The following is a 25024-nucleotide window of genomic DNA, read 5'->3' as shown; positions in this document are numbered from 1 at the left end:
GTTTAACACATCTAGATGTAAATACCAGGAAATAAAAGCTGAAATCCTAAACTCTCATCTCGTATACATCTCAAACCCAAATGGCTTTGTTGTACAGCACAAACAAATGAATTGGCCTTGCCATTACAATAGTTTCGAAGGGGACTGTATCTCTCTTATTTAAATACATGTTACCTCTTTGCACCAAAAAATAAATAAATACAGTGGTATTTTATAAAAATTTCAGCAAACAGTCATACAAGATGTAAATGCTCAATAGGTAAAATGCTTAAAGAGTAATTAAAAATATTCCAAACATGAAACAGAAAGTGACACAAAACATAATCACATGTCTTTCATCCAAAAAATTCTCACACAATAAGTGTTGGCAGGAAAATACTCAACTGCCCATTATAATGAGAATCTTAAACCTAAATCTCAAACATATTTGTTTATATGACTACAAACGTACCTCCTCTTAGAGCACTGTTATGCTGATAATAAGCACTTGAATGCTGATACTCATTTTGAGTATCTAGGTGTTTTCTTTGATGTCCTACCTGTTGTGGTGATCCACAAACTTTGTTGCTTATGGTTATCTTAATTATTTTGCACTACATTGCTAGCTAACTTTGTAAAATTCAATCATTTATAGTTTGACTGACTCCCTTGTGACTAGATTAGTCCATCACTTGTATTTTTTGTTGCTCTTACTGTTATTTCTGTAAGTATCTTGCACTTATTTCTGGTCAGATGAACAAAAGACTGCGCCACATGTATTACTGTTAGCTCTTCAAGCACCTGTATGCTGTAATAATACCCTGCCTCTTTTTTCAGTCACTTTGGATAAAAGCATACTAATGGAAGTATTTTACGGACAATTTTCAAAAGTAATTGCAAAATTTTAAAAATTTTCAATTTTCAAAAGCAAACTGTATTTGCAATTGTGTTTCCTGATTGTGGACGCATAAATTATGACATAACGCAAATTAAAATGCAAATCGTATATTACCGTTTTCATTTACACGGATGTACAGTGTCTGCCAAATTTCAAATGTAATGCTTGCTTGTGGAAACTGGCTAGTTTTATGGGCAATTTCTTACAGTTAAAATTACATCCCAACAAAACTTTAAACTGCCGATGGTTTATTATGGCCATGTATGACATCAAGGTGCTCTAAAATGTGGTCGACTGTGACTCACGTCACTTCCAAATACAAACACGCCCCATAGTATACTCCCACCCCCAACAACTTTTGGCAGGTTTCTGTGCAAGGCATCGGAAATGCAAATGCAAAGGGATTTGATATTCCATTTGAATTTTGTCAGGCTCTGTACGCGACCCTGAAGACATGAAATAGCAAACGGGGTAATTGCTATTGCTATTTTGATATGACAGGATTATAACTCGTAAGACATGGGAAATGCAATTGCAAATGAGCTTTGTGTTTCCAACTTGGCAAACATTGTATGTTCGTGTAAACGAACGCGCAAATGGTAATACACAATTTGCATTTTAATTTGCATTATGTCAATCTGTGCATCCACAATTAGAAAATACAATTGCAAATACAGTTCTCAACTGCTTTTGAAAATTGTCTGCCAAAAAAAATTCTATACATTCTTATACCTATTTAATAAATGTTAATGTTTTCCATGTGTGAATCTGAGCTATTGGCAGTGCTGCCCCCTGTTGACTCTCCTATAATACTGCACTGCTCTCAACACACCAGGGTATGCCTTTTCATGTGTTCGCGGCGGGTGAACTTCTTGCCACAGATTTCACAGGGGTAGGGCCTCTCGCCTGTGTGAGAGCGCATGTGCCTCTTCAGAATGCACTGGTGCATGGCTGAGAAGCTGCAGTATGGACACTTGAATTTCTTCCTGATCACTGTGAAGTCATTTACTGCAGAGAGGAAAAAGAGGAAAAACATTGAGTGATGGTGTAAAGGACAAATGAGAATTCACTAGGGTAAGTTTTCAAAATTGGATGCAAACTGGTTGGCAGATGTCACTTCATGCAGGACCAATTTTACAGTATTATTCTTGTTTAAATTTTTTATTTAGGCCACATAAAAGAACAATTTATGTAGTGACTAGGATGAAGCAGTGGTCCTAATATAGAATTCATATCCACTAAACTTAAAAGAGCACGTCAGCAAAACTAGGAAAAACTATTCTGAATCTGTATTTAGAATGAAAATATGTTTAATTCTTAACATGTGCAAAAAACATAGCAATGATTGCTCAATCAAATATTATATTATCCTTAATAAGATCTCAATGATTTCTTGTATAGGCATTCAGTTAGAGATACACATGATGTACAGATAATCCAGTCTTGGGAGCTTTCACAAAAATTCATATTCTATTTTCCTCTTTTTCTTTCTTTTTTTTAAAAACTTTTTTTCACAATGAAAAACACTGTTCATCAAGTCTGTATAAATTCAATTCTACATACAAGAACTAGCCAAAACATATAGGAAGGAGAAGGAAAAAAGATCAGGAGAGAGCTAAAATTAAAAACAAATTATAAGATAAAACAAATGCAACTTTAGTAAACACAAAATACAGTTTTTGAATGATAGTTATTTATTGCAAAATAAATAAATAAGCAAAAAACATTATCCAATACCAACTGGGCCTGTGTGAAAATGTATTTGCCCCCATAGTTAATAATTCATCTGCATCCAAATTGGAGTTCAGCTGGACTAAATGCAACCAGGCCTGATTATGGCAAATCCTGTTCAATCAAATCAACATTTATACAGAACTTTTGCTAAAAAGGTCTTACCCAGCAACACACTATGCCAAAATTGAAAGAAATTCCAGAAATGATGAGGAAGAAGGTGACTGAAATACATCAGTCTGGGAAGGGTTACAAAGCTATTTCAAAGGCTCTGGGACTCCAAAGAACCACACTGAGAGCCATTATCTCCAAATGGAAAAACTTGGTACAGTAGTGAACCCTCCCAGATGTGGCCAACTTTCCAAAATTCCTCCAAGAGCACAGAAACTACTCATCCACCAAGTCACAAAAGAGCCAAGGACCTAGGACCAAGGTCAAAGGACCTACAGGCCTCTCTTGCATCAACAAAGGTTCTCCCTTGCATTAATAATTCACTGTTCATGAATGGCATCCATGGAAGAGTGGTGAGGCAAAAACCACTGCTAACCCAGAAGAACATTAAGGCTCATCTGAATATTGCCAAAACACACCTTGATGATCCTCAAACATTTTGGGAGAATGTTCTGTGGATTGATGAGTGGAACTGTTTGGAAGACAGGGGTCCTGTTATATCTGGCGTAAACCAAATACAGAATTCCACAAAAAGAACATCATACCTACAGTTAAGCATGTTGGTGGAGGTGTGATGCTGTGGGGCAGCTTTGGTGCTTCAATCTGGAATATGATTTATGAGAAGTAAAACGTGTCATCTTCGTCAATGTTATGTAATTCTCTCCACACATCCACAAGACCTGAATCCTGACACATGAACTTGAGAGTATGAAATTATTTCTGAATTTGTCATAGCAGCTAAAGATTATTTAACCAAAATGGCATTCAATATGAAATGAAAGTCACCTACTACAACCCCGAGACCTTTACAGTGCTGACAAAATACAAGACATTCATTTGGGGCAGTCTTCCTTTGGAGCGTATATGTTTAAAATGGTAAAATGCTGGCCAACAATTAAACTAGTAACTAAGGTGTATGTGCCTTCAGGATAACTTTCTTCCTTTTAAAGTACAAAAGCAGTGTTTTTGTTTATAAGGATAACAGTACCTCTTTTATTGGACTTAAAATAAGATCAATAAATTTGGCCTACCCATTGTCTCCTGAGTTTTACGAGCTACATGTTCAACAAGTTGAAGCAAAGCAAGAAGATTAAAATAAAAAGGCCCTATGCCCTTAATGTTCTATTGTTACATACAAGTTCCAGGGCTAATAAAAGTTTCATTTTGGTGAAAAATTTCCTATGATAAATCATCTGGGTTATGCATGTAATCCTGTTCCCTGAGAAGAGAACGAGACGTTGCGTTAGCTTAACACTGTGGGGAGCACCCTCGTGCATGACCGGTATCTGAAGCTTGTGTAACAACATGCATATTTATAGGCCTGCCATGATCAGGTGACGTGGTAATTAAGCGTGTTGCATGATATATAAACGACACCTGTGAACAGCATCATCAGCCTCTATTATCTGAAGCGAAGACGCAATTCACAGGCATGCTCCAGTATGACAAAGCTATGCAATGTCTCGTTCCCTTCTCAGGGAATAGGGTTACAAGTAACCCAGACGTTCCCTTTCAAAGGGAACTCCACGTTGCGTTAGCTTAACACTGTGGGAACAAGAATACCCACTCCATCATACTGAGGGTACGGCCTGTTCAAAAACATCCAAGCCCGAGGGTCACTGCAAGATAATCGAGCCTGGGCCGGAATGTATATCCAGGCTGTAAAATCGAATGAATGCGTGCGGCGTAGACCACCCCGCCACAGCACACACATCCTGTAAAGATACCCCTTTGGACAAAGCCTTCGAGGAGGCGACCCCCCTAGTGGAATGAGCCCTTATGCCTAGAGGCATAGCGAGACTGCGCACCTCGTAAGTGATAGCAATAGAGATAGCTTCCACTATCCAATTAGAGATGCGCTGTTTCAACACAGCATCACCTCTGCTGTCACCGCCAAAGCTGACCAGCAGCTGCTCTGACTTACGCCACTGGCTGGAGCGGTGACCGTAAGTACAGGGAGCCCTTAGTGGACACAGTCGGTGCAATTTCCCTTGTTCCAGTATGAGGAACAGAGGAGGGCAGAACGCCTGCAACACTACTGGCTGGGCAGCAGATGTAGGAACTTTAGGAATATAATCTGGCGTACGATACAGGAAGGCCTTGGCTAATGCAGGGGTAAAGTCAAGGCAGGAAGGGGCAACAGAGAGCTGTAGATCTCCTACTCGCTTGAGAGATGTCAGGGCCAGCAGAAGAGCTAATTTTAGATTCAGAAGCTTCACAGAGGCTGACACTAAAGGCTCAAATGCGGCACCTGACAGACCATCCAGGACCACAGAAAGGTCCCAGGAAGGTGTGCGTGGTCTGCAGATGTGCCTCAGCCACCTGACACCCCACAGATGCTCCATAAATAGGGGCCTGGCTTGCCAAAATAGTGGCCACGTAGACCCTGATTGTAGGAGGAGCCAAACCCTGTTGAGAAATGTCCTTGTAAGAACTCCAGGACTGTAGCTAATGCGCAGTTTGCTGAGTCTAGCTGATGTTCCTCAGAATGTGAGACAAAAAGTTGCCACTTGAGCACATACAATTTCCTCGTGGATGGCGTTCTAGCATTCTACATAGTCTCTACAACCTCAGTCATGAGACCAGAATCTATGAGATGATGCCCCTCAGGGGCCAGACCCACAGTTTCCATAGTTCCGGCCAAGGTTGATAAATCAGCCCTCCGGCTTGAGACAGTAGATTCCTGCTGATGGGAATCTCTGAAGGAGTGCCATCTAGCAGGGATGTTGTCTCTGAGAACCATATTCAATCTGGCCAATAAGGTGCTACTAGCAGCAGACGTAGACAGGCTATGCAGAGTGCAGAGCAGAGTGATCGGGGCAAAAGCATATAGATGTGATCTCGGACACACGTGCACCATGGCGTCCAGCCCTAAGGGTGCGTGAGGAGCGAGGGCGAACCACAGCAGGCAGTGTATTGTCTCCTCCGAGGTGAACACATCCATTCCCGCTTGGCCAAACCTCAGTCATATGGACTCTACCACTTGTGGATGGAGCCACCAATCCATAGGCCTCAGTCCCTGCCTCAACAGGATGTCTGCCCCCACATTCCAGTTACCCAGAATGTACATTGCACTCACTGACAAAACTTTCCCTCTTCCCAGAGAAGAATTAATTGTGCCTACCTGAACAGGGGGCGTGAACATCATCCTCCCTGGTGGTCGATATATGAGACCACCGCTGTGTTGTCTGTAAACACATGGTAACCTCTCAATTGAGGAAGAAAGAATTTCAGTGCTAGGAATATGGCCCACATTTCAATTCCACTACAGATGAGGGCCGCTACAGAGACTGTGAGCTGGACAGCCGTCTAAGACCTCGCCCCAGCCCGTGAGGGGGGTGTCTGTCATTACCGTCTTGCGATAAGGAGACACCCCTAGAGTGTGACCCAAGGCTAGAAACCGGGAACACTTCCAAATTCTCAGCGCACGTAGGCATAATTATAATGATAATGATAATGCGTCTTTATTAATCACATATACATTACAGGCATCACCGCGTGACACTGATTACTCTCAGAGGTTTCGTCCTCGGGCGAAACCCCCAACTTCTCAGCCACCACTGAAACGGTCTCCTGTGCAATAGGCCCAATGGTATGATGTTGGCTGCTGCTGCCATAATCTCTAACAATCTCTCATAGAGACTGGAGGGGATGCCAAGATACAGCTTTATCTTGCTCAACGTTGATAGGATTGATCCTACGCATGTTGGGAATAGAAACGTCCTCATTGTAGTAGAACCCTTATAACCCCTAGAAAAGTTGTCCACTGCACTGGAGAAAGCATACTTTTCTGCAGTTCAACCTCAGCCCCAAGCTCTTCATGTGGACGAGAACAACATCTCGATGTTAAACCACCAGTTCCGTGAATCGTCCAGGTAGTACACGGATGCCCAGGAGTCACAATGGAGCCAGAATGACATCCATGTGCTTTGTGAAGGTGCTAGGGGATAAAGCTAGTCCGAAGGGAAGAACCCGATCTTGGTATGCATCGCGTCCAATGCAAACCCCAGGAACTTCCTGTGACTGGGCGATATTTCTATGTGGAAATATGAACCTTTTTAGATCTATCGTCACAAACAAGTCCTCAAACTGAATCTGTGGAACGATAAGTTTGGGTGTCAGCATTTTGGACTGGTATGTCCAAAGAGTACAATTCAGATAACGTAGATATAAAATTGGCTGCATACTCCTCTATTTTTTGCACACTAGGAAATAACAACTGTAAAAACTTCCCTCCCTCAGGGAACGGGGTACATGTTCTATGGCCCCTTTGTCCAAGAGGGATCTTACTTCCCACACTAAAGTTGGGCTCTGGTCTGTGCTGACTACTGTGGTGAGCACACCTCTGAACCGGGGAAGTCGAGCTCTGAACTGGACCCGGTAACCCTATTCTATGGTAGACAGAGCCCATGGAGACACATTTGGCAGTAGTTTCCACGCTGCCAGATGGTCTTTTAGTGACGTTAACCTTTCCACATTCTATTGGAGGGAAAGCATCAGATTTTCATTGTCCTGTGACAGCCCGCTGACCAGAGAACACTGAAAATGTGGAACAGCCTTGGCTAGGGCAGGTCCTACAGTAGCACAGGGGGCTAACTACCCTAACAACCTCATGTCCCCAATACGTCCCTCCACAGCTCCTCAGGAACGTTCATCTTTTGTCTGCTTGGCCTTTATGACCATTCTCAGATCAGGCCTAGTAGCAGGACATGACTGTGGCCACCCGTTTCCCCTGCCTGTCTGTGGGGGTTGGTGGGCTGCCATACTCGACTTCTGTGTCTCCTTCGCACTAGCACTGGCCCAGGCTCCAGTCGTGGATGCCCGGGTGAACTCAACACAACAGGGAAGGAACTGGCTGAATGCCGCCGTATGTCAAGCTCACTCAGCAGGTCTGCTTGGTAGGCCTGCAGCACTGCCATTGTCTGCAGTGACCCACTAGCAAGCCCCACTACTGCATAAGCCTTGCCCACCAATGCCACCATGGCCTTATATGGCTTGGGTGGCAAAGCCGGTCCCCTTAAATTGCCTGCCGTCAATGGAGACAGGTAGCATGCTCCATCCTCCACCTTCAGAATAGCTAAATAGCCATGCCCTTCATACCCATGATGGCTGAATAATCCATCATCGCGAAATTATAAATACGGCGTATACCTGGTTTCCCCGAGAAGCGTGATATTTTGTCGTGCACTTCTCTAAAAGTGCAGTGTGAGGGATTTTTTTCCACTGGGGAGAAAAAAGCTCATCCCGCCTTATCACTTCATGCAGCTCTTTATATGCTGCTTTCAGTTTTTAACACACCCTTCTGGCTTCTCGGAGTCAGAGAGGAATTTTTATTTTTTATTTTTGTGTGTGCATTTATTTATTTATTTTTTGGCTTTCCATAGCGGAAGGAGGAGTCCTGACGTGAGCTCCAAAATCCAGCAGAGAGCCGGACCCAAAAGACAGAGCAAGAGATAGAGCAGCGCTCATCTCCGGCCTGTCTTACAGAGCCATACGAGATCCCCCGGACCTGAGATGGCTAGCTGCCTTGTCAGCGCCTGGTCCAGATCCGCAAGGCTCTGAAACCCAACTCGCTTTGGCTTCCAAGAAGAGAGAAGGTTCACAGGTGTTGTTTATATGTCACGCGACGTGCTTAATTGCCACGTCACCTGATCATGGCAGACCTATAAATAGGCAGGATGTTACACAAGCTTCAGATACTGGTCACGCTTGAGGGTGCTCCCCACAGTGTTAAGCAAATGCAATGTGAAGTTCCCTTTGAAAGGGAACCTATGTATGGTCCCAAGTTAATAGTTCAACTGTCAAGGGATACAAGGAAACTGGAGCCTCTTTTTGGATTGTCAACTAGGCAAATTTTGCACTTGTGCAGGCACCTGAGCTCAGCAGTGTAGGCAAATCTGTGGTACATATTCCCACTGCCTCAAACTGACGACATCTCTGCAGGACTTCTGCTGACATATCAGTGTAGAACCAAAAATAGGAACCACTGTGAAAGATATCCCGTTATCATCGCAGCTCTCAAATTTTTTTCCATGTCCATAATGCAGGAACCACACTAGTATACAACTCAGAGGTTTGTTTTGGTCAGCATTGGAGATTTGTGGGGAAACAAGTGATCTGAAGGCCCTTTTGTCGGTAGAGATTTGCTGTTCAGCCCCACTTAGTCGATTCTTAGTGCCTACAACTCTTTCAGTCAGGCTTGAAAGAGAAGTCTCAAGGTTAAAAATGCCATCCAGACAAGAGCCGACGTGATTTTGTGTAGTATAGTGCTAGATTGCAGACAGACATCTATGCTAGCATCTTCCCTGACATCAGAGAGCATATTAATGAAAAAATTGGGAAGCCTTTGTCATTCTGAGTATCTGACAATATCACATAAATCACGTAAAAGTGTAAATTGAAGGAAAATAAAATTAAATGCTTAGATTTAGAGTGGAGCCATTTTTCAGTCAGCCATTTTGCTCCCGGTTCATGTGACATTCCCCTGTTTTCCTTTTTTAATAATAATAGATAAAACAGTGAGCACATGACAACCGGTCTAGCACAAGTTAAGAGTGCCCACACCATGCATCTCAAGTAGTCCAATACAGATTGCACGCATATTTTTAATCTTCCTCTTTTTTTTCACGCATTTTTTTTGGCATTGCAAAACGACCAGTTTTGGATTTTTTTACTTGCAATTTTTTACTTGCTTTAACTAAGATGTACATCTTTGTGTCATGGCACACAACAAAATTTGGTTATACAGCTGTTTATGGAAACCTCAGTAGCTTGGCTCAGGATGGTCATAGCTCCTTCGAACAAAAACTGTTCTCTAGAGCATATTACAAGGTATATGGACATATACAGTCCTAAAAGTAGACAAAGAGAACCCAGTTAAACAAATGAGACAAATACAGACAATTTTATAAGAATTTTTCACAGTCGTCTTTGCTCACCAAGGGTGCCAAAATTAGTAGAGGGAACTGTACTTGGTCATTTATTTGTTGAGGAAAATGATACAACATTACATATCTGTGAGTGGCAAAAATATGCAAACCTCAAGGATAAGCAGTTAATTTGAAGGTGAAATTAGAGTCATGTGTTTTCAATTAATGTGCAGGACTGATCAACAATGTGCCAATGTGGAGGACTGATCAACAGTTAACGGAAACATTTAGTTGCAGTTATTGCTGCACAAGGGGGTCATATATGCCACTCACATATATGTAATTATTGGATAATTTTCCATAATAAATAAATGACCAAATGCAGTATTTGTCTCATTTGTTTAATTGGGCTCTCTTTATCTACTTTTAGGACTCTAATGATGTTTTATGTTTCATTTATGCATAAATATAGAAAATTTTAAAGGGTTCACAAACTTTCAAATATCACGGTATAAACATTTTGCACATTCTTGTTCCTTAGACTTAGAGCTTAAATCCAAATATAATGCTCAAGATTGCTCACAGGTCCACTTTTGAGGTCAATTTATAATAGGAAGGGTTAAAGGCTCAGTTGTAATTTTAGGGGGTACCTAGGTACGTATAGTGTACCTGCAGAACATTTCAGGTTTGACACTTCTCTCTTTTTTTTTATTTTTAATCGTGGCAAGAATTGCAAGGGGGAAAAATTCCCCTTAGTTTTGAGCTGAATATCTCTGGTGGGGGACATGAACCTGAAATTTTCAAATAAATAAGGCCTCCATAGTAGCATTCTGCTGTATAAATTTGAGTTTGAGATTCCACTGGTTTCAAAAGCTAGGGCTAGTAGAATCTGGGGAAACGCCTACTTTATTCATGCACTTTGCGAAATGAACATATGTAATATAAGCATAGCAAATAATAAAAATGAGCAACATTTTACAGTAATTATGTTTATGGTTGATATACAAGCTTATGCTTTTCATTGATGTCTAAAATGCTACAACATTTGATATTAGCAACAGTGAAGCATGATCTATCACAGGATTCATCAAATCTTATCTATAGTTTAGCTATAACCTCCAAACTAACCTGTAATTTTCTAGAAATCTTGAAGACCTTGGTTATCTTGCTCAGGTGTGATTGATTAGGGCTGGAGCCCTAAACTCTGCAGAACAGTGGACCTCGAGTGCCAGATTTGATGAACCCTGATCTACCATGTTGGTACAGGTATACAGTTGGTATGCGTGGATAGATTTTTATCCAAATATGGAATTACAGTGTTCAGTTGGGTGTTTTACAAATGAACAGTGTCATGAACAGAGCTCTGGTGTTGTTTCTCCTTCATAAAAGCAGTAAGTGACTACAGCTCAGAAGCAGCAACAGGAGCTCAGAAGCAGCAGAAACTTTAAGAGTGAGACTCGATCCCTTCCCATTCTAAATTGACCATAAAAGTGGAACTGTGAGCAATCTTGAGCATTACATTTGGGATTAAGTCCTAAGTCTAATGAATAAGAATATGCAAAATGCTTATATATTTATGTGTACCTTGTAATGTTCTAGAGAGCGGTTTTTGTTCCGAGGAGCTAGGACCATCCTGAGCTGAGATATCAAGGGTTCTGTAAACAGCTGTATAACCAAAATTTGTTGTAAAATAAAATAAATAAATAAATAAACCAATAAATAAACTGGTTGTTTTGCAATGCCAATACATAGAGGTAACCACTCAAGTGACTAACTTTACAATTTTTGGACCACTTGCATTTCATTTTCTGTCATCTACAAACAGCCATTCAGCAACTGTGTATGTTTGTATAATGTATCTTGTATAGAATATGTGCACTATATGGCCAAAGTATGTGGATATCTAACCATCACAATCACATGTGTGAACACAGAGTCTGTCCCCACTTTGCTGCTATAACAGCCTCCACGCATCTGGGAAGGTTTTATGTTATAATTTGGAATGCCACAAAAGCATTAGTGAAGTCAGGTATTGATGTTGGGTGAGAAGGCCTGGTATGCAGTCAACATTCCAATTCATGCCAAGGGTGTTCAATGGGGTTGAGTTCAGGGTTCTTTGCAAGCCTCTCAAGTTCTTCCACACCAACCTTGGCAAACAGAGGTATTGTCATGCTGGAATAGGTTTGGGCTAAGGCCCTTAGTTCAAGTGAAGAGAAATCTTAAAGGTACAGCATACAAAGATATTCTAGTGTGCTTCCAATTTTGTGGCAAAATGTTTGGGGAAGGCCCACACATGTAATAGTCTGGTGTCCATACTTTTGGCCATGTATTTAGTATTTATATTGTATACTGTATATATTACATTATATTGCATCTGTGTGAATTTGAAGATTTCAAATCTAACCTGTTTGTTTCTTTAGACAAAGCATTAATTGATGGAGACTTTAATATTCATTTTGATAACACCGAAGACCCTCTAAGAACAGCGGTTGTGTCCATTCTTGATTCAGTAGGGGTCAATCAGAATATAATATACACTTATAATGGTGGTCACACTCTTGATCTAATACTAACATTTGGATTAAATATAGAAAATATAGTCACATTTCCACAGTCTGAAGCTATCTCAGATCATTATATCATCTCATTTAAAATGTATGTTAATCATAATATATGCACCTTGCCATGCTACCATGTCAAGCGTACATTCACATAAGCTACTGCACAGAGTTTTATCAGTAATCTCCCAGTGTTATCAACTATGATTGGATCACTGTCTGATCCCAAAGAACTTGATCAGACAAGTCAACATTCCGTTACATGCTAGATAACGTAGCTCCACTTAAAAGAAAAATAATTAGAGAGAAAATGTTAGCACCCTGCTATAATGATAACACACACACCTTAAAACAGACCGCTCCAAAATTAGAACGTAAATGGTGTCAAACTAAATTGGTAGTGTTTCAAACATTATGGAAGGACAGCCTCCTGAACTGTAGAAAATCTCTTAGTGCTGCTAGATCAATGTATCTCTCCACCCTAATCGAAGATAACAAAAATAATCCTAGATTCTTATTCATGACTGTAGCAAAATCAACTAGGAATAAAACCACAACAGAAAAATGCTCACAATTATTATGCAGCAGCAATGACTTAATTATTTTTTACAATGGCAAAATTGAAAATATCAGGCAAAAAATTCAGACCATTCATTAAAAACCACGACAGTTTTATAGCTATCTCGGTAGATAAAAATATTACAATATCAGATCAATGATTATAATGTTTTACTCCCCTGTAAGAGACGGAACTAATTTCACTAATTTCCTCATCAAAATCATCAACTTGTATACTAAATCCCTTACCTACATGTTTCTTCAAACAGATAATTCGCTTTTGATACCATTGATCATACTATTCTCCTTGATAGATTAGAAAATGTTGTTAACATTAAGGGAAAAGCCCTCTCCTGGCTCAGGTCTTATTTGATTGATGGTTATTAATTTGTATATGTAAATGGTGACTTCTCTACGCATAATAAGGTAAGTTTGGTGTTCTGCAAGGTTCTGTTTTAGGCCCACTGCTCTTTTCTTTATATAGCTACCTCTGGGCAAAATTATTCATAAACGTATTAGCTTTCACTGTTATGCTGATGACACACAGTTGTATGTTTCAACAAAGCCAAATGACAGCCACCATTAGACACTGGATGCTTATTAACTTCCTTTTACTTAATTCTGACGACACAGCACCAAGTACTTGTACTAGGACCACATGCAGCTAGAAGTAAGCTGTCTGATTACACAGTGACTCTTGATGGCCTTTCTTTTTCATAATGTGCAGCAGTAAAAGACCTTGGTATGATTATTGACTCCAGTCTTTCATTTGAAGCTCTAGTAGATAATATTACTAGGATTGCCTTTACATCTCAGAAATATTGCTAAAAAATATTATGTCATTACACGATGCAGAAAAATGAGTTCATGCTTTTGTTACCTCTAGGTTACCTCTATTGTAAAGCTCTTCTGTTCCAGTAGGTGCATAAACAAGCTACAGTTAGTCCAGAATGCAGCTGCAAGAGTCCTTACTAGAACCAGAAGATATGACCACATCACCCCTATCTTATCCACACTGCATTGGCTCCCAGTAAAATTTCACACTGACTGCAAAATACTTCTATTGACCTATAAAGCTCTGAATGGTCTCACGCCACAGTATCTGAGCGAACATTTGGTCTTTTATGATACCACGCCTACTTCAATTAAAAGGTGCAGGTTATTTGTTGGTACCTTGAATAGTGAAGGCTACAGCAGGGGGTAGCTCTTACAAAGCCCCACAGTTATGGACTCAGACACAGTTATGGACTCAGTGTTCAAGACTTGGACATAGTTTCAGTGTTAAGTCTAGGCTGAAAACATTTAGTCATGTTTAGTCAAGCCTTTTGTGAATAGTTTTTTCTTAGGTAAAGGAGCAGATCTGGAGGGTGGGTGGCATGGCTGGCCACTTTATGTCCCAGGGTGCCCTCAAGTCTGTGTTACTTTCTGGCTTTCGCTTTTAGTTATGCTGTTATAGCTAGTCTTGCCGGAGCCCTTGCTTCCACTCTGCACACTGTACATTGTCTTTAGCCATTATGGGACAATAAGTATACCTAATAATCTCTCCCTCTCTCTGTCAAGTTACACATGATACTCCTAAGATAACAGTGATCTGCTCTCCGGACCTGCTTGATCCATCCCGATGCCTTACTTATGACTGAAGTTTTCATCAGTTGGAAATCACTCGCTGCTGCTGAGGACAGCTCCACATGGACAGCCTGAGAATCATTGAGCTTACTGAGGATGGTACCACTTAAAAACCATGAAGATTGCTTTGAACCACAATTCATATGAACAGTTATGCTATGATGGCTTAGGACTACAATTGCTATGATACCTTCAGGACTGCAATTGCCACAAACAGCTTTGCACTCAAGTCTCCATTAGTGAACAGTGGATAAGTTCAACAAAACAGACTTTATGTGAAAACTGTAATGAATTTCCTGGTTACACAATTGCATTCTTTGACCATGTAGTACACAGTAATAGCCAGGATTTATTTATAATTGCACTATCCAGTGTCACCCAGATGAGAATGGGTTCCGTTTTGAGTCTGGTTCCTCTCAACTTTTCTTCCTCATATTAGCCACAATTCCATCCAAGGTTTTTTTTTTTTTCGCAATAAAAGGTTTAGTGCTTTAAAATGTATACGAATATAGCTAATGCAAATTATCGATAAAATTTTACAAGTGTCGACATAATCTTTTTTCACTTAACTTTAGTGCATAAACTCTATGTCGATACTTTAAATGATGCGAAAAAATGGAAACAGTTTTTGTAGAGAATAATGGCATTGCCCAAATAAAAAATTGTTTCACATGACAGAATTTATCCATCAGTCGGGGGAAGAATAGGGATGTGCGTTCCATCCAGCGCACTGTAAACCTGTGACACAAGATGCGGCAAGGATTCAGCAGCCTAACATAACACCGCAGTCATTTTCGATGGAGACATCAGACAATCGTTTTACTAACCCCAAAAGTTTCCCCCACTACACTGTACTACATAGGCAGGATGCCAGCTTGAGCAGGGCGATGACAATCTGCTTTCGGGTCGGAACCGGTGGTCACTGGCAACTTGCGATGGGTCAAGCTCTCTCCATGGTACCGACCTAAGTATGCACTCGTGTGTGTGTGTGTGTGTGTGTGTGAGAGAGAGAGAGAGAGAGAGAGCTAGCATGTGCGCTGAGCCAAGTGACATGAGAAAACTGTACTTTTTAACGCATATGTAAGTGCTTTAAACACAAATGTAGTGTAATTCGTAACTTCAGTTATTAGTCACGCAATAATGTAACAAATGCTTATTTTATGAGCCCAATTCATGAGCGGCCCACTGGTAATTCTCCCGATTTTCCTGATGAGCCACCCTGGCTATGCCCATAGGCCTCATAGCTTTGGAGCCCTATCAGACAAGCAGCTGCTCCATTCTGACACTGTCTTCTGATATTTCGTACAACTGCAAATATTTGTGGAATTAAAATGAAAGTAAGCTGGTCAATTATCTCAATACTTTCTCCTTTTTACAAAGATTTGAGGACATGTGGGACACAAAAGGTACACAATTTGCAATGTACACAAAATTATGTACACTATGGAAATGGCACAAGGGCAGATTTCTTTTTCAATACACCAAAACTTATGCAACAATTTGTTTTTTTAAAAGGAAGACGTCATTACGCACACCATTTTATTGCTAAAATGCCAATTTGGTGGAAACAGGCCGGAGACAGCAAATATTGCAAACTTTTTTTTTTTTTAACGCACTTTCACTTTGTCTAACAGAAATGCGCAAAAAGTGAATGGAAACTTGGCTACTGTCTTAGATAGTTTTTCCTTGCCACTGTCACCTCTGGCTTGCTGATAAATTCATACATTTAAAATTTAATTTTGTAAAACTGCTTTTTGTGACATTGTCTGTTGTTAAAAGCGCTATACAAATAAAATTTTATTGAATTGAATGGTTTACATTACATACATTACAGTTAAAAAAATGCATGTGGTGCATGTGGTAAGTAGTTTAGCATAAACTTCAATGCAAAGATTGGGCAACATATTTGTTCCACAGCTGTCGGCCAATTGCAGAGGTTATACAGACAGATACAGATGGACATGGAAGGGGGGGTTTGGGGTGGCATTTCTGGCCTACAGAATTAAAGTCTACCCTTAAGCCTCCTAATCCCTAACAAAAATGTTTTTTCACTAACAGTTTTAGTTTTCGTGATAGTTTTCATTAATGATAATAACCTTGGTTGGTAGTGACTACAAATATATCACCAGCCATCGTAACCCATTAAAGCAATATATTAAAGCAATATCCTAAGACCATAACCTAAGAAATTAATATATATTAACTAATATCAACTACAAAAACAAAACAAACAAAATTCACACATAAATACAGTTTATTTTTAGGGTTAAGATCCATAGATTTTAAGAGAATTAAAGATCATATATTTTGCACAAGTCTGTGAGAATCCCTTAGATGGACCCTAAGAGGTAGAACTACTGAGGCAGAAACTTGTTTTACTTACTTAAGACAGGCAAAGTGAACAGGATGATAGTTTGAGAACAAAGCCAAACAATGAGAGCACTTGTACTCATTACTACAGTACAAATACTGTCATTTCACAGTATAAATTCCCCAAACCCATATACATGGCAACAAAATAAGGTACTTATCTTTGTCTTTGCATAGTAAGTCGTCCTTATACAATTGGTGCATGTACAGTAATCATAAAAATACTTGATAATATGAAATATAGACTTTAATTCACAAATTAACATTTGTACAAAAATCTTTCTTTTGTACATGTCTGGTATGTATTTTGAACAGAGCTTGTACAAATCTCACTGCTCTTGCCAAAAAGGACCCCTGAGTAGATGATGATGCTTTGCTGTCTTCATTATAACCTACAGGCTAAAATGATCATTTAGGTGGCAAATGAAAAAGGACAGGGTCAGTCTCTGTTATGGGGGCTGGAAAGTGGCTTGGCAGAGGAGGCATCCACCTGTAAGCAGAGCCTGACATGAGTGACCAGGTTCTTCTGTGTTGCAAAGGCACGGCAGCAGAATGGACATGCATAGCCTCGCTCTCCTGAGTGAACAGACGCGAGGTGACGATTGAGATCGGTGCGGTCACGAAAGTGCTTGAGGCAGTAGGTACACTGTAGGAGCTTGCACTTAAAGTGAATTGTCTTCTCATGGCGGTAGGCATTGGATTTGAGTGTAAAGCTAGCTGGGCAGCGGGAGCACCGGTAGCGGGCACTGGGGGGGTGCCGTGGCTCAAAGCAGTCCACAGAGAGCTGCATTAATGAGAATGTGTGGTGGTACTCATGCTGCCTCAGCTGGAACAGGCTGCTAAACAGTTGCTTGCACAGGGAGCAGGCCAGCTCTTGTGCCACACACACACCATGCTGCTGCTTTGCCATCTGATCCACCTCTACAGGAGCCTGAATACTGCCTGATAGAGAAAAAAAAAGAGAAAGAAAAATGTGAACTAACACAAGGACCTGGTGTTATTTATGGGAAAAACAATATACATGCATGGAAAGAAAGCCAGAGAATGTAAGAGAGACTAAAACAGCTCATCTGCGCACGTACACACAAGTACCTGCAGTGTTACTTGGACTATCTTCTTCCTCTTGCATTTCTTCCTGTAAGAATACATACACAAACTGTTAAAGCCAACTGACAGATACATAACCTGTATAGTAGTGTTTACTCTTAATGCATGCAGACTGATGTCAACCATGCAAAAAGGAAACAGAAAAATGGAAAACAGTTTTCTTGAACAAAAAATGTTAAGCAAGACAACCAAAGACCAAAAGTAATCTCTTTGAGGGGCATAGTGAGGTCCATAGTGTGTCAGAGGTATAGTTTGCACTGTTTCAATATAAACAAGAGTATAAAGTATTTGATTTTGAAGAGGTGTGTGTGAATATCAGAGGACAATAATATTATAGATACATTTTGCTTTTTAACTCTCGCTCTGAATGTATTTAGGTCTGACCTATTCCTAGAGCCCACTATTTTTTTTTGACTCTCACTCTAACTCTTTCTCTCTCCATAAAAACACACTATACTTTGTAAAAAAATAAAAAATAAAAATAAAAAAATAATAAAAAAAACACACATTACACTCTAATCAAACAGATGGCTTGTTCACAGACATGGTGTGGCATCTTGGAAAGAGAGGTCCTGTGATACCAAATGCCACCTTAACACACAGGGAAAATGCAATTTCCTGGACTAGTAAGGAGAAAACAGAAAAGCGTCCCTGCCCCTCTCATTGACCAACACTATTGATTCCCACCATAACCTATCCCCTCTGCTTATCTGCACCCTTTCAGATGCTCTAGTAGAGCTGCTAGAGTTTCCTTTAGGCTAAGAATCACATGCACAACAGTACAGTGAATGTTGTGCAGTTTCATTGCCTAGTAATATGTGGAGGCATATTTTGTTAGAGTTAGGAAGCAAAGCTGAGGAAGAGAAAAACAGTTTAATTTTATATATGAATGCAATATAAAGACAGAGAGTAGTAGTGCAGAATAGTGAGAAGGGCCTCTAGGGACCTTGAATGAAGTGTTTGTGCTACTCCAAGCACTTACCTCAGAGGGTGAGGGCTCTGTGTCCTGCTCCACATCTTGATTTTCTGAGGAGCCCCAGGTCAGAGGCAGGCTGAAAGCCCCTGGGGGCCGCAGAGGAAGAAGAGGAGCGAGAGTGGGTGGAGAAGATGAAGAAGCCCTGCATTTGCTATGGCCACCACTGGAGCAGTGAGAGCCTGGGGAGCACAGGAAATGAGTCTCACCCACCTGCACTCAGATCAGTCGCCCTCTTCTACATAGTGCAGGGGCTGGGGTTGGGAGGTTGGGGATTGAGTTTGTCAGGGGTTTGAAAGTCAGTGGAGTCTGGGGTCAAACACTGCATTATACAACCAGAGAGGGAGCAGAGGAAAGGAATAAGGGAGTTTTCCTTGTCATTGTCATCTTTGGCTTGGTCATCAGGGGAAAATATATATATATATATATATCCAGATTTCTGTAAAACTGCTTTGTGACAATGTCCATTTTTAAAAGCACTTAATAAATAAAATTTTATGTGATCACGTGTGTAATTGTATCTTTGGTTGCTTGCTTGCATTCACTTGTGAGAGTGAAAAAAAATGGTTTTCAGTATCATTTAAGTTATACTGAAAAACACAATATTAGGTTATTTGCTTGTTTTAGATAAAATTCGAAAAGAGTGAACAATGATTTCTGTTTAAAAGATGTTGGGTTGTAGTTTGTATTGGAAGCTTGTTTTTATTTTCACAGCTACACAGTGTATTGCTAAAGTATATGATTATGTAGGATTTTACAATGAAAGGAATGAAGTTGAATTAATTAAAATACAATCAAAATGTATCAAAATCAAAATGTACTTTGACTTCACGTTTTACCTAAACAACTGCATAGTTTTTTTTGAAAATAGACGTTTATTTTGAAATTACAAAAAACGTTCCAAAAAAGTTTAGGACTTTTTTTTAAAGCAATTAAGGACTAATAGTGATGCAACAAGTTGAAATAAGGTGATGTGAAACAGGAAGAGCAAGAGCAAGGATGGGTTGAGGGTCACCAATCTGCCAACAGATTGTCAGCGAATAATCTTTTGAGAACAACATCGGTAGGATTTTGGACATTTCACCTTCTAAAATGCACAATATAATTAAAAGATTCAAAGAATCCGGTCAAATCTCTGTGCGTAAATGGCAAGGCCGAAAACCACTTCTGAATGCGTGTGATCTCCGATCCCTCAGACGTCACTGTCTTAAAAACAGTCATGAGTCTATAATGGATATCCCGACATGGGCTCGGGAATACTTTGGAAAACCTTTGTCAGTCAACATCATTCACCCCTACATCCACAGACGCAAGTCAAGGCTTTACTATGCAAAGCAGAAGCTATACATCAACACTGTCCAGAAGCACCGCAGACTTCTCTGGGCTCAGTCTCAACCGAGATATCTGAGATCGTCAGTAGCACAGTGGAATCGTGTTTTGTGGTTCGACGAGTCAACACTTCAAATAGTTTTTGGAAAAAACATCCATCGTGTTCTCCAGGCCAAAGAGGAAAAGGACCATCCAAGCTGTTATCAGCATCAGGTCTAAAAGCCAGCATCCTTTATGGTATGGGGGTGTGCACATCTGTGAGGGCAACATTAATGCAGAAAGATATGTACACATTTTGGAGCAACATATGCTGCCAAACGTTATTCTGTCTGCATTAAAAGCGCATGGTTGTGTAAGCAGAGAGTGCGGGTGGCCTGGCCTGCCTGCAGTCCTGACCCGTCTCCGATGGAGAATGTGTGGCATATTATGAAGCACAAAATAAGGCAACTGAAAAAATGCATAATGGAGGAATGGGGGAAAATTCTGCTTGCTAAACTTAACCAAGCCCAAATGCTTAATAAGTGTTATTAAAAGAAAAGGTGATGTTACACATTGGTAAACAGCCAACTGTCCCAACTTTTTTGGAGTGTGTTACAGTCATCACATTTGAAATGAGTGTATATTTTCAAAAAGAAATTACATTCACAAAGTAAAACATCAAATAATGTATTTTCAATATAGTTAAATGCGAACTAAATTTTCAAATGACTCTTTTCATTTGTTTTTTTGCATTTTCCATACTGACCCAACTTTTTCGGAATTGTGGTTGAATATTTGTGTGAATGCATACAGTTTGCGTGCTTATGTTCATGATAACCCACAAACAAACCACCCACATGTAGAGAAACATACAAAGACAATCATCTAGCAGATTCACACACAAACATGGTGTTTGTAGTCTCAAATAAAAGCAGCCTCACTCAGACAATTTTCTTTCCCACCCCTACTCATCCCTATCACTAATTATTACTTACTTTATTACTCTATCCCCCCTTTGGCATTTCCAGTCCTATTATGATGCTTTGACCCCATCTGCTATGCTTATTTCAAATGTATGATTAACTAATTTGGCTAAAAGACCAACAAATTTTAGCTGTCTACCAGAGCATGTTGGAGTTTAAATTAAATACTGAATATAAAAGTGTAGACTTTCAGCTTTAATTTCTGGATCTATATATTCAAATCGGTGAACCTTGTAGGAATTACAGCACTTTTTATATGTGGTCACCCTTTTCAAGGGAGCAAAATTAAGTGGACAATTGGCTGCTCCATGGCCAGGTAAGCAGATAAAAGCTCTATAATTGATTTTAAGTGGGGCATTTTCATTTGGAATCTGCTGCTGTTAACTCTCAATATGAGGAACAAAGAGCTATCACTGACAATATAATTTTGCAAGCCATCATTAGGCTGAAATATCAAAACAAACCCATCAGAGAGATTAAAAAAAAAAAGTTGTGGCCAAATCACATATTTGGTACATTAAAAAAAAGAAAAAAAAGAAAAGAGAATGCACTGGTGAGCTCAGGAAGACCAAAAGGCCCAGAAGACCATGGAAAACAACTGTTTTTATGACAGAAGAATTCTTTCCCTGGTGAAGAAAAACACCTTCACAACAGTTGACCAGATCAAGAACACCCTCCAGGAGGTAGGCATATCTGTGTGAAAGTCAACAATCAAAAGAACACTTGAGCAGAGTAAATAGAAAATAATGAAGAAGAGAAGGAACTGCTCATGATCCAAAATGTACCACCTCATCTCCTTATCTAATGGCGTGGACGTGTACAGCTGCCAATGGAAGTGGTTCCCCTGTATTTGCTGATGATGTGACAAAAGCAGCAGGATGAATTCTAAAGTGTATAGTCATAGTCATATTACCTGCTCAAATTCAGCCTTATAATTGTGATGCCCTTAAAAAAGGGGGGGTGGGGGGTCAATTGTACTGTACCAACAAAGATAAAAGGACCTGTTTTGCTCCCTGACTTTGGAATTTAAATCTTGGCCATTGGGCTGCCTTTTTGTTTAATTTCCACTTTCTTATCATAAATATGGGTATCAAAAGACTTTAAAATCAGGTCAACATTAGCAGTGGCTGCCATTTTGTGCTAAAAAGCAGCTAAACTCCAAACTGAAAAACTATGTGACTGCTAGCTAGGTAGTCTTATAAACAACAAATTTAAAAAATGAATGCAAATAATCAAACAAAATATATAAGTATAGTTTATTTAGAATATGTACAAATTACACCACTACTGCAAATACTCCAAATAATTCTGACTGGTGTAATATGTTCAAGTTTGAGATGTTAATCATGTTCATTACCATTTAAGTGACTGGTTTCTGCCCCTTTGAGAGGTCTACCAATCATCAAAAGGAGAAACAGTAGCTGCGTTTACATGGACAACAATAATCCACTCTTAATCCGATTAAGACCATACTCTAAGAGGACACCATTTAAACAGCAATTTTTACTTACCTTAATCTAATTAAGGTCATAATCAAAGTAAGCAATAATCTAATTAAGACAGGTGGAGTACTCCTATTTTAGTAGCATTATGAATGTGTATTATAGACACGTAAACACCTTAATCACATTATGAACATCGTGTGGGAGTTTTCACCGCATTTTGAGACAGGACATGATCACACATGGCAGTTTTACGGCGAACAAGCGTTTTCGACCGCGGGCCAAATCGCATATTTTCCTACTATAGGCCTGTAGAGGGCAAAAATACATGTATCTCGGCTACTACATAGATGGTAACTACGTGATTTGGGACACACCCACGGCTTCAAGCAGTTGTCTATACGGCTTCAAGCAGTCGTCTATTAGCACGTACAGCATGACAAATTAATTGATTACGTCAATAACGTAGTCACTGACTACGTTTACATGGACAGCATTAATCTAAATTATTGACCTTAATCTGAGTAAGATAATAATGTGATTAAGGTGTTTACATGAGTCGCTTTTAGAATACTCCAGTCATGTACGCGTTTTACATGTTATAGAACATAATTAGATTAACAGCCCATGTCATTAAGTCACCGCGCCACGCCGACCGACGTCCCTCCAGAATTTCACACATGAACATACAGTTCGTCTTCGTTATGGTACCGTATACAGTTTTGGGTGTTTTTATTTAATTTTTTACAAACGCTTTAAATGCAGTTAATTATCTGTCATGCTGTACGTGCAAATAGACAACTGCTTGAAGCCGTATAGACAACTGCTTGAAGCCGTGGGTGTGTCCCAAATCGCATAGTTACCGTCTATATAGTAGCCGAGATACATGTATTTTTCCCCACTACAGGCCTATAGTAGGAAAGTATGCGATTTGGGATGCAGCCGAACTCTCTTGTTCGCCGTAAAACGGTTGCGCTGCCGTGTGTGATCGTGTCCTGTCGCAAAATCCGGTGAAAACTCCCACACGACGTTCATAATGTGATTAAGGTGTTTACATGTCTGTAATACATGTCCATAATGCGACTAAAACAGGAGTACTCCACCTGTCTTAATTAGATTATTGCTTACTTCAATTATGACCTTAATTAGATTAAGGTAAGTAAAAATTGCTGTTTACATGGTAGTTTCTTAATTAGAGTATGGTCTTAATCGGATTAAGAGTGGATTATTGTTGTCCATGTAAATGCAGATGTGTCCAGAGGCACTCAAAGAGCGCACTGTCCAGTAAACATGTTGGACATGTTTTTTCTGTGCAAAACTCACCTGCATTCCCATTCACCCCCAGTGAAGTCTATGCAAGTTAAAAGCCAGTTGTCCAATTATCGTGTACTCATTGGACAAACAACATGTACTTGAATCTGCAAAAAAATACTCAGAGAATCACTGGCATCACTGAGTGTAGATTTGTCACTCAGACTGCGCTGTCTGCCAAAAACAGTTTGATTTAAATGAATGAACAGCACAATACTGCACTGAGATATAACTGATAAGACTGATGAATTGCAGCATTTCATTGCTGCATTTTAATGAAATTTTAGGGGATGCCATTCTTCCCATGTAGACATACTGTGCAAACATCTTTGGCACAAACAAAGAAATAATATATAAAGCAAAGATGTGTTCAAAAATAATGAAATTAAACATTTCTACTTAAAAAGTACTATAAAAAGTACTATAAAGAGCACTAAACAGTAATAAACTGAACAAAGTCAATATTTGCCATGACAACCCTTTACTTTTTTTATTTTTAATAATTTTTTTGTTGGAAAAATGCTTGGAAATATAAAATGTTCATGTACTGACTCAATAATGCAGCCTAGGCCATCTTTATCTAGAGCAACAATTCTTTTTTCAGATCCTCAGAGAGTTCTTTGCCATGAGGAGTGGCTGTGGCTCAGGCGGTAGAGCGGGTTGTACACTAATCGTAGGGTTGGCGGTTTGATTCCCGGCCCACATGACTCCATATGCCGAAGTGTCCTTGGGCAAGACACTGAACCCCAAGTTGCTGCTGAGGGCAAGTTAGCCCTCTGCTACCATTGGTGTGTGTGAATGGGTGAATGAGACACAGTGTAAAGCGCTTTGGATAATAGCGCTATATAAGTGTGCCATTTACCACAGGTGCCATGTTGAACTTCCAGTGACCAGTATGAGGGAGTGTGAGAGCAATGACACCAAATTTAACACACCTGCTCCCCATATACACCCGAAGCCTTGTAACACTAAGTCACATGACACAGGGGAGGGAAAATGGCTAATTGGGCCCGATATGGACATTTTCACTTAGGGGTGTACTCACTTTTGTTCTCAGCGGTTTAGACATTAATGGCTGTCCGAGTTATTTTGATAAGACAGCAAATTTACACTTTTATACAAACTGTACACTGACTACTT

The 25024-nt window shown here is 39.9% G+C and overlaps 1 protein-coding gene across 8 annotated transcripts in view; it reads right to left on the bottom strand.

Moving 5' to 3' along the window:
- zbtb46 (zinc finger and BTB domain containing 46) overlaps positions 1 to 25024 on the bottom strand; it is a 190875-nt gene that overhangs the window by 5631 nt on the left and 160220 nt on the right. For 5 of the 8 annotated variants that reach the window (XM_017487345.3, XM_017487346.3, XM_017487343.3 and 2 more), the window contains 3 exons: positions 18850 to 19022; positions 17853 to 17895; positions 16627 to 17702 (listed from right to left, as the gene is read on the bottom strand). In XM_017487345.3, coding sequence (XP_017342834.1) covers positions 17200 to 17702; positions 17853 to 17895; positions 18850 to 19022 — 719 coding nt within the window. In that variant the 3' untranslated portion in view covers positions 16627 to 17199. Of the gene's footprint in view, positions 1 to 1709; positions 1886 to 16626; positions 17703 to 17842; positions 17896 to 18849; positions 19023 to 25024 lie in introns of those variants that run through there. The other 3 variants (XM_017487350.3, XM_047160513.2, XM_017487351.3) reach the window with 2 other exon arrangements.

The sequence above is a fragment of the Ictalurus punctatus genome, chromosome 15, assembly GCF_001660625.3.
Source record: "Ictalurus punctatus breed USDA103 chromosome 15, Coco_2.0, whole genome shotgun sequence".
Classification (NCBI taxonomy): domain Eukaryota; kingdom Metazoa; phylum Chordata; class Actinopteri; order Siluriformes; family Ictaluridae; genus Ictalurus; species Ictalurus punctatus.
This window is presented reverse-complemented; position numbering and strand designations above follow the sequence as displayed.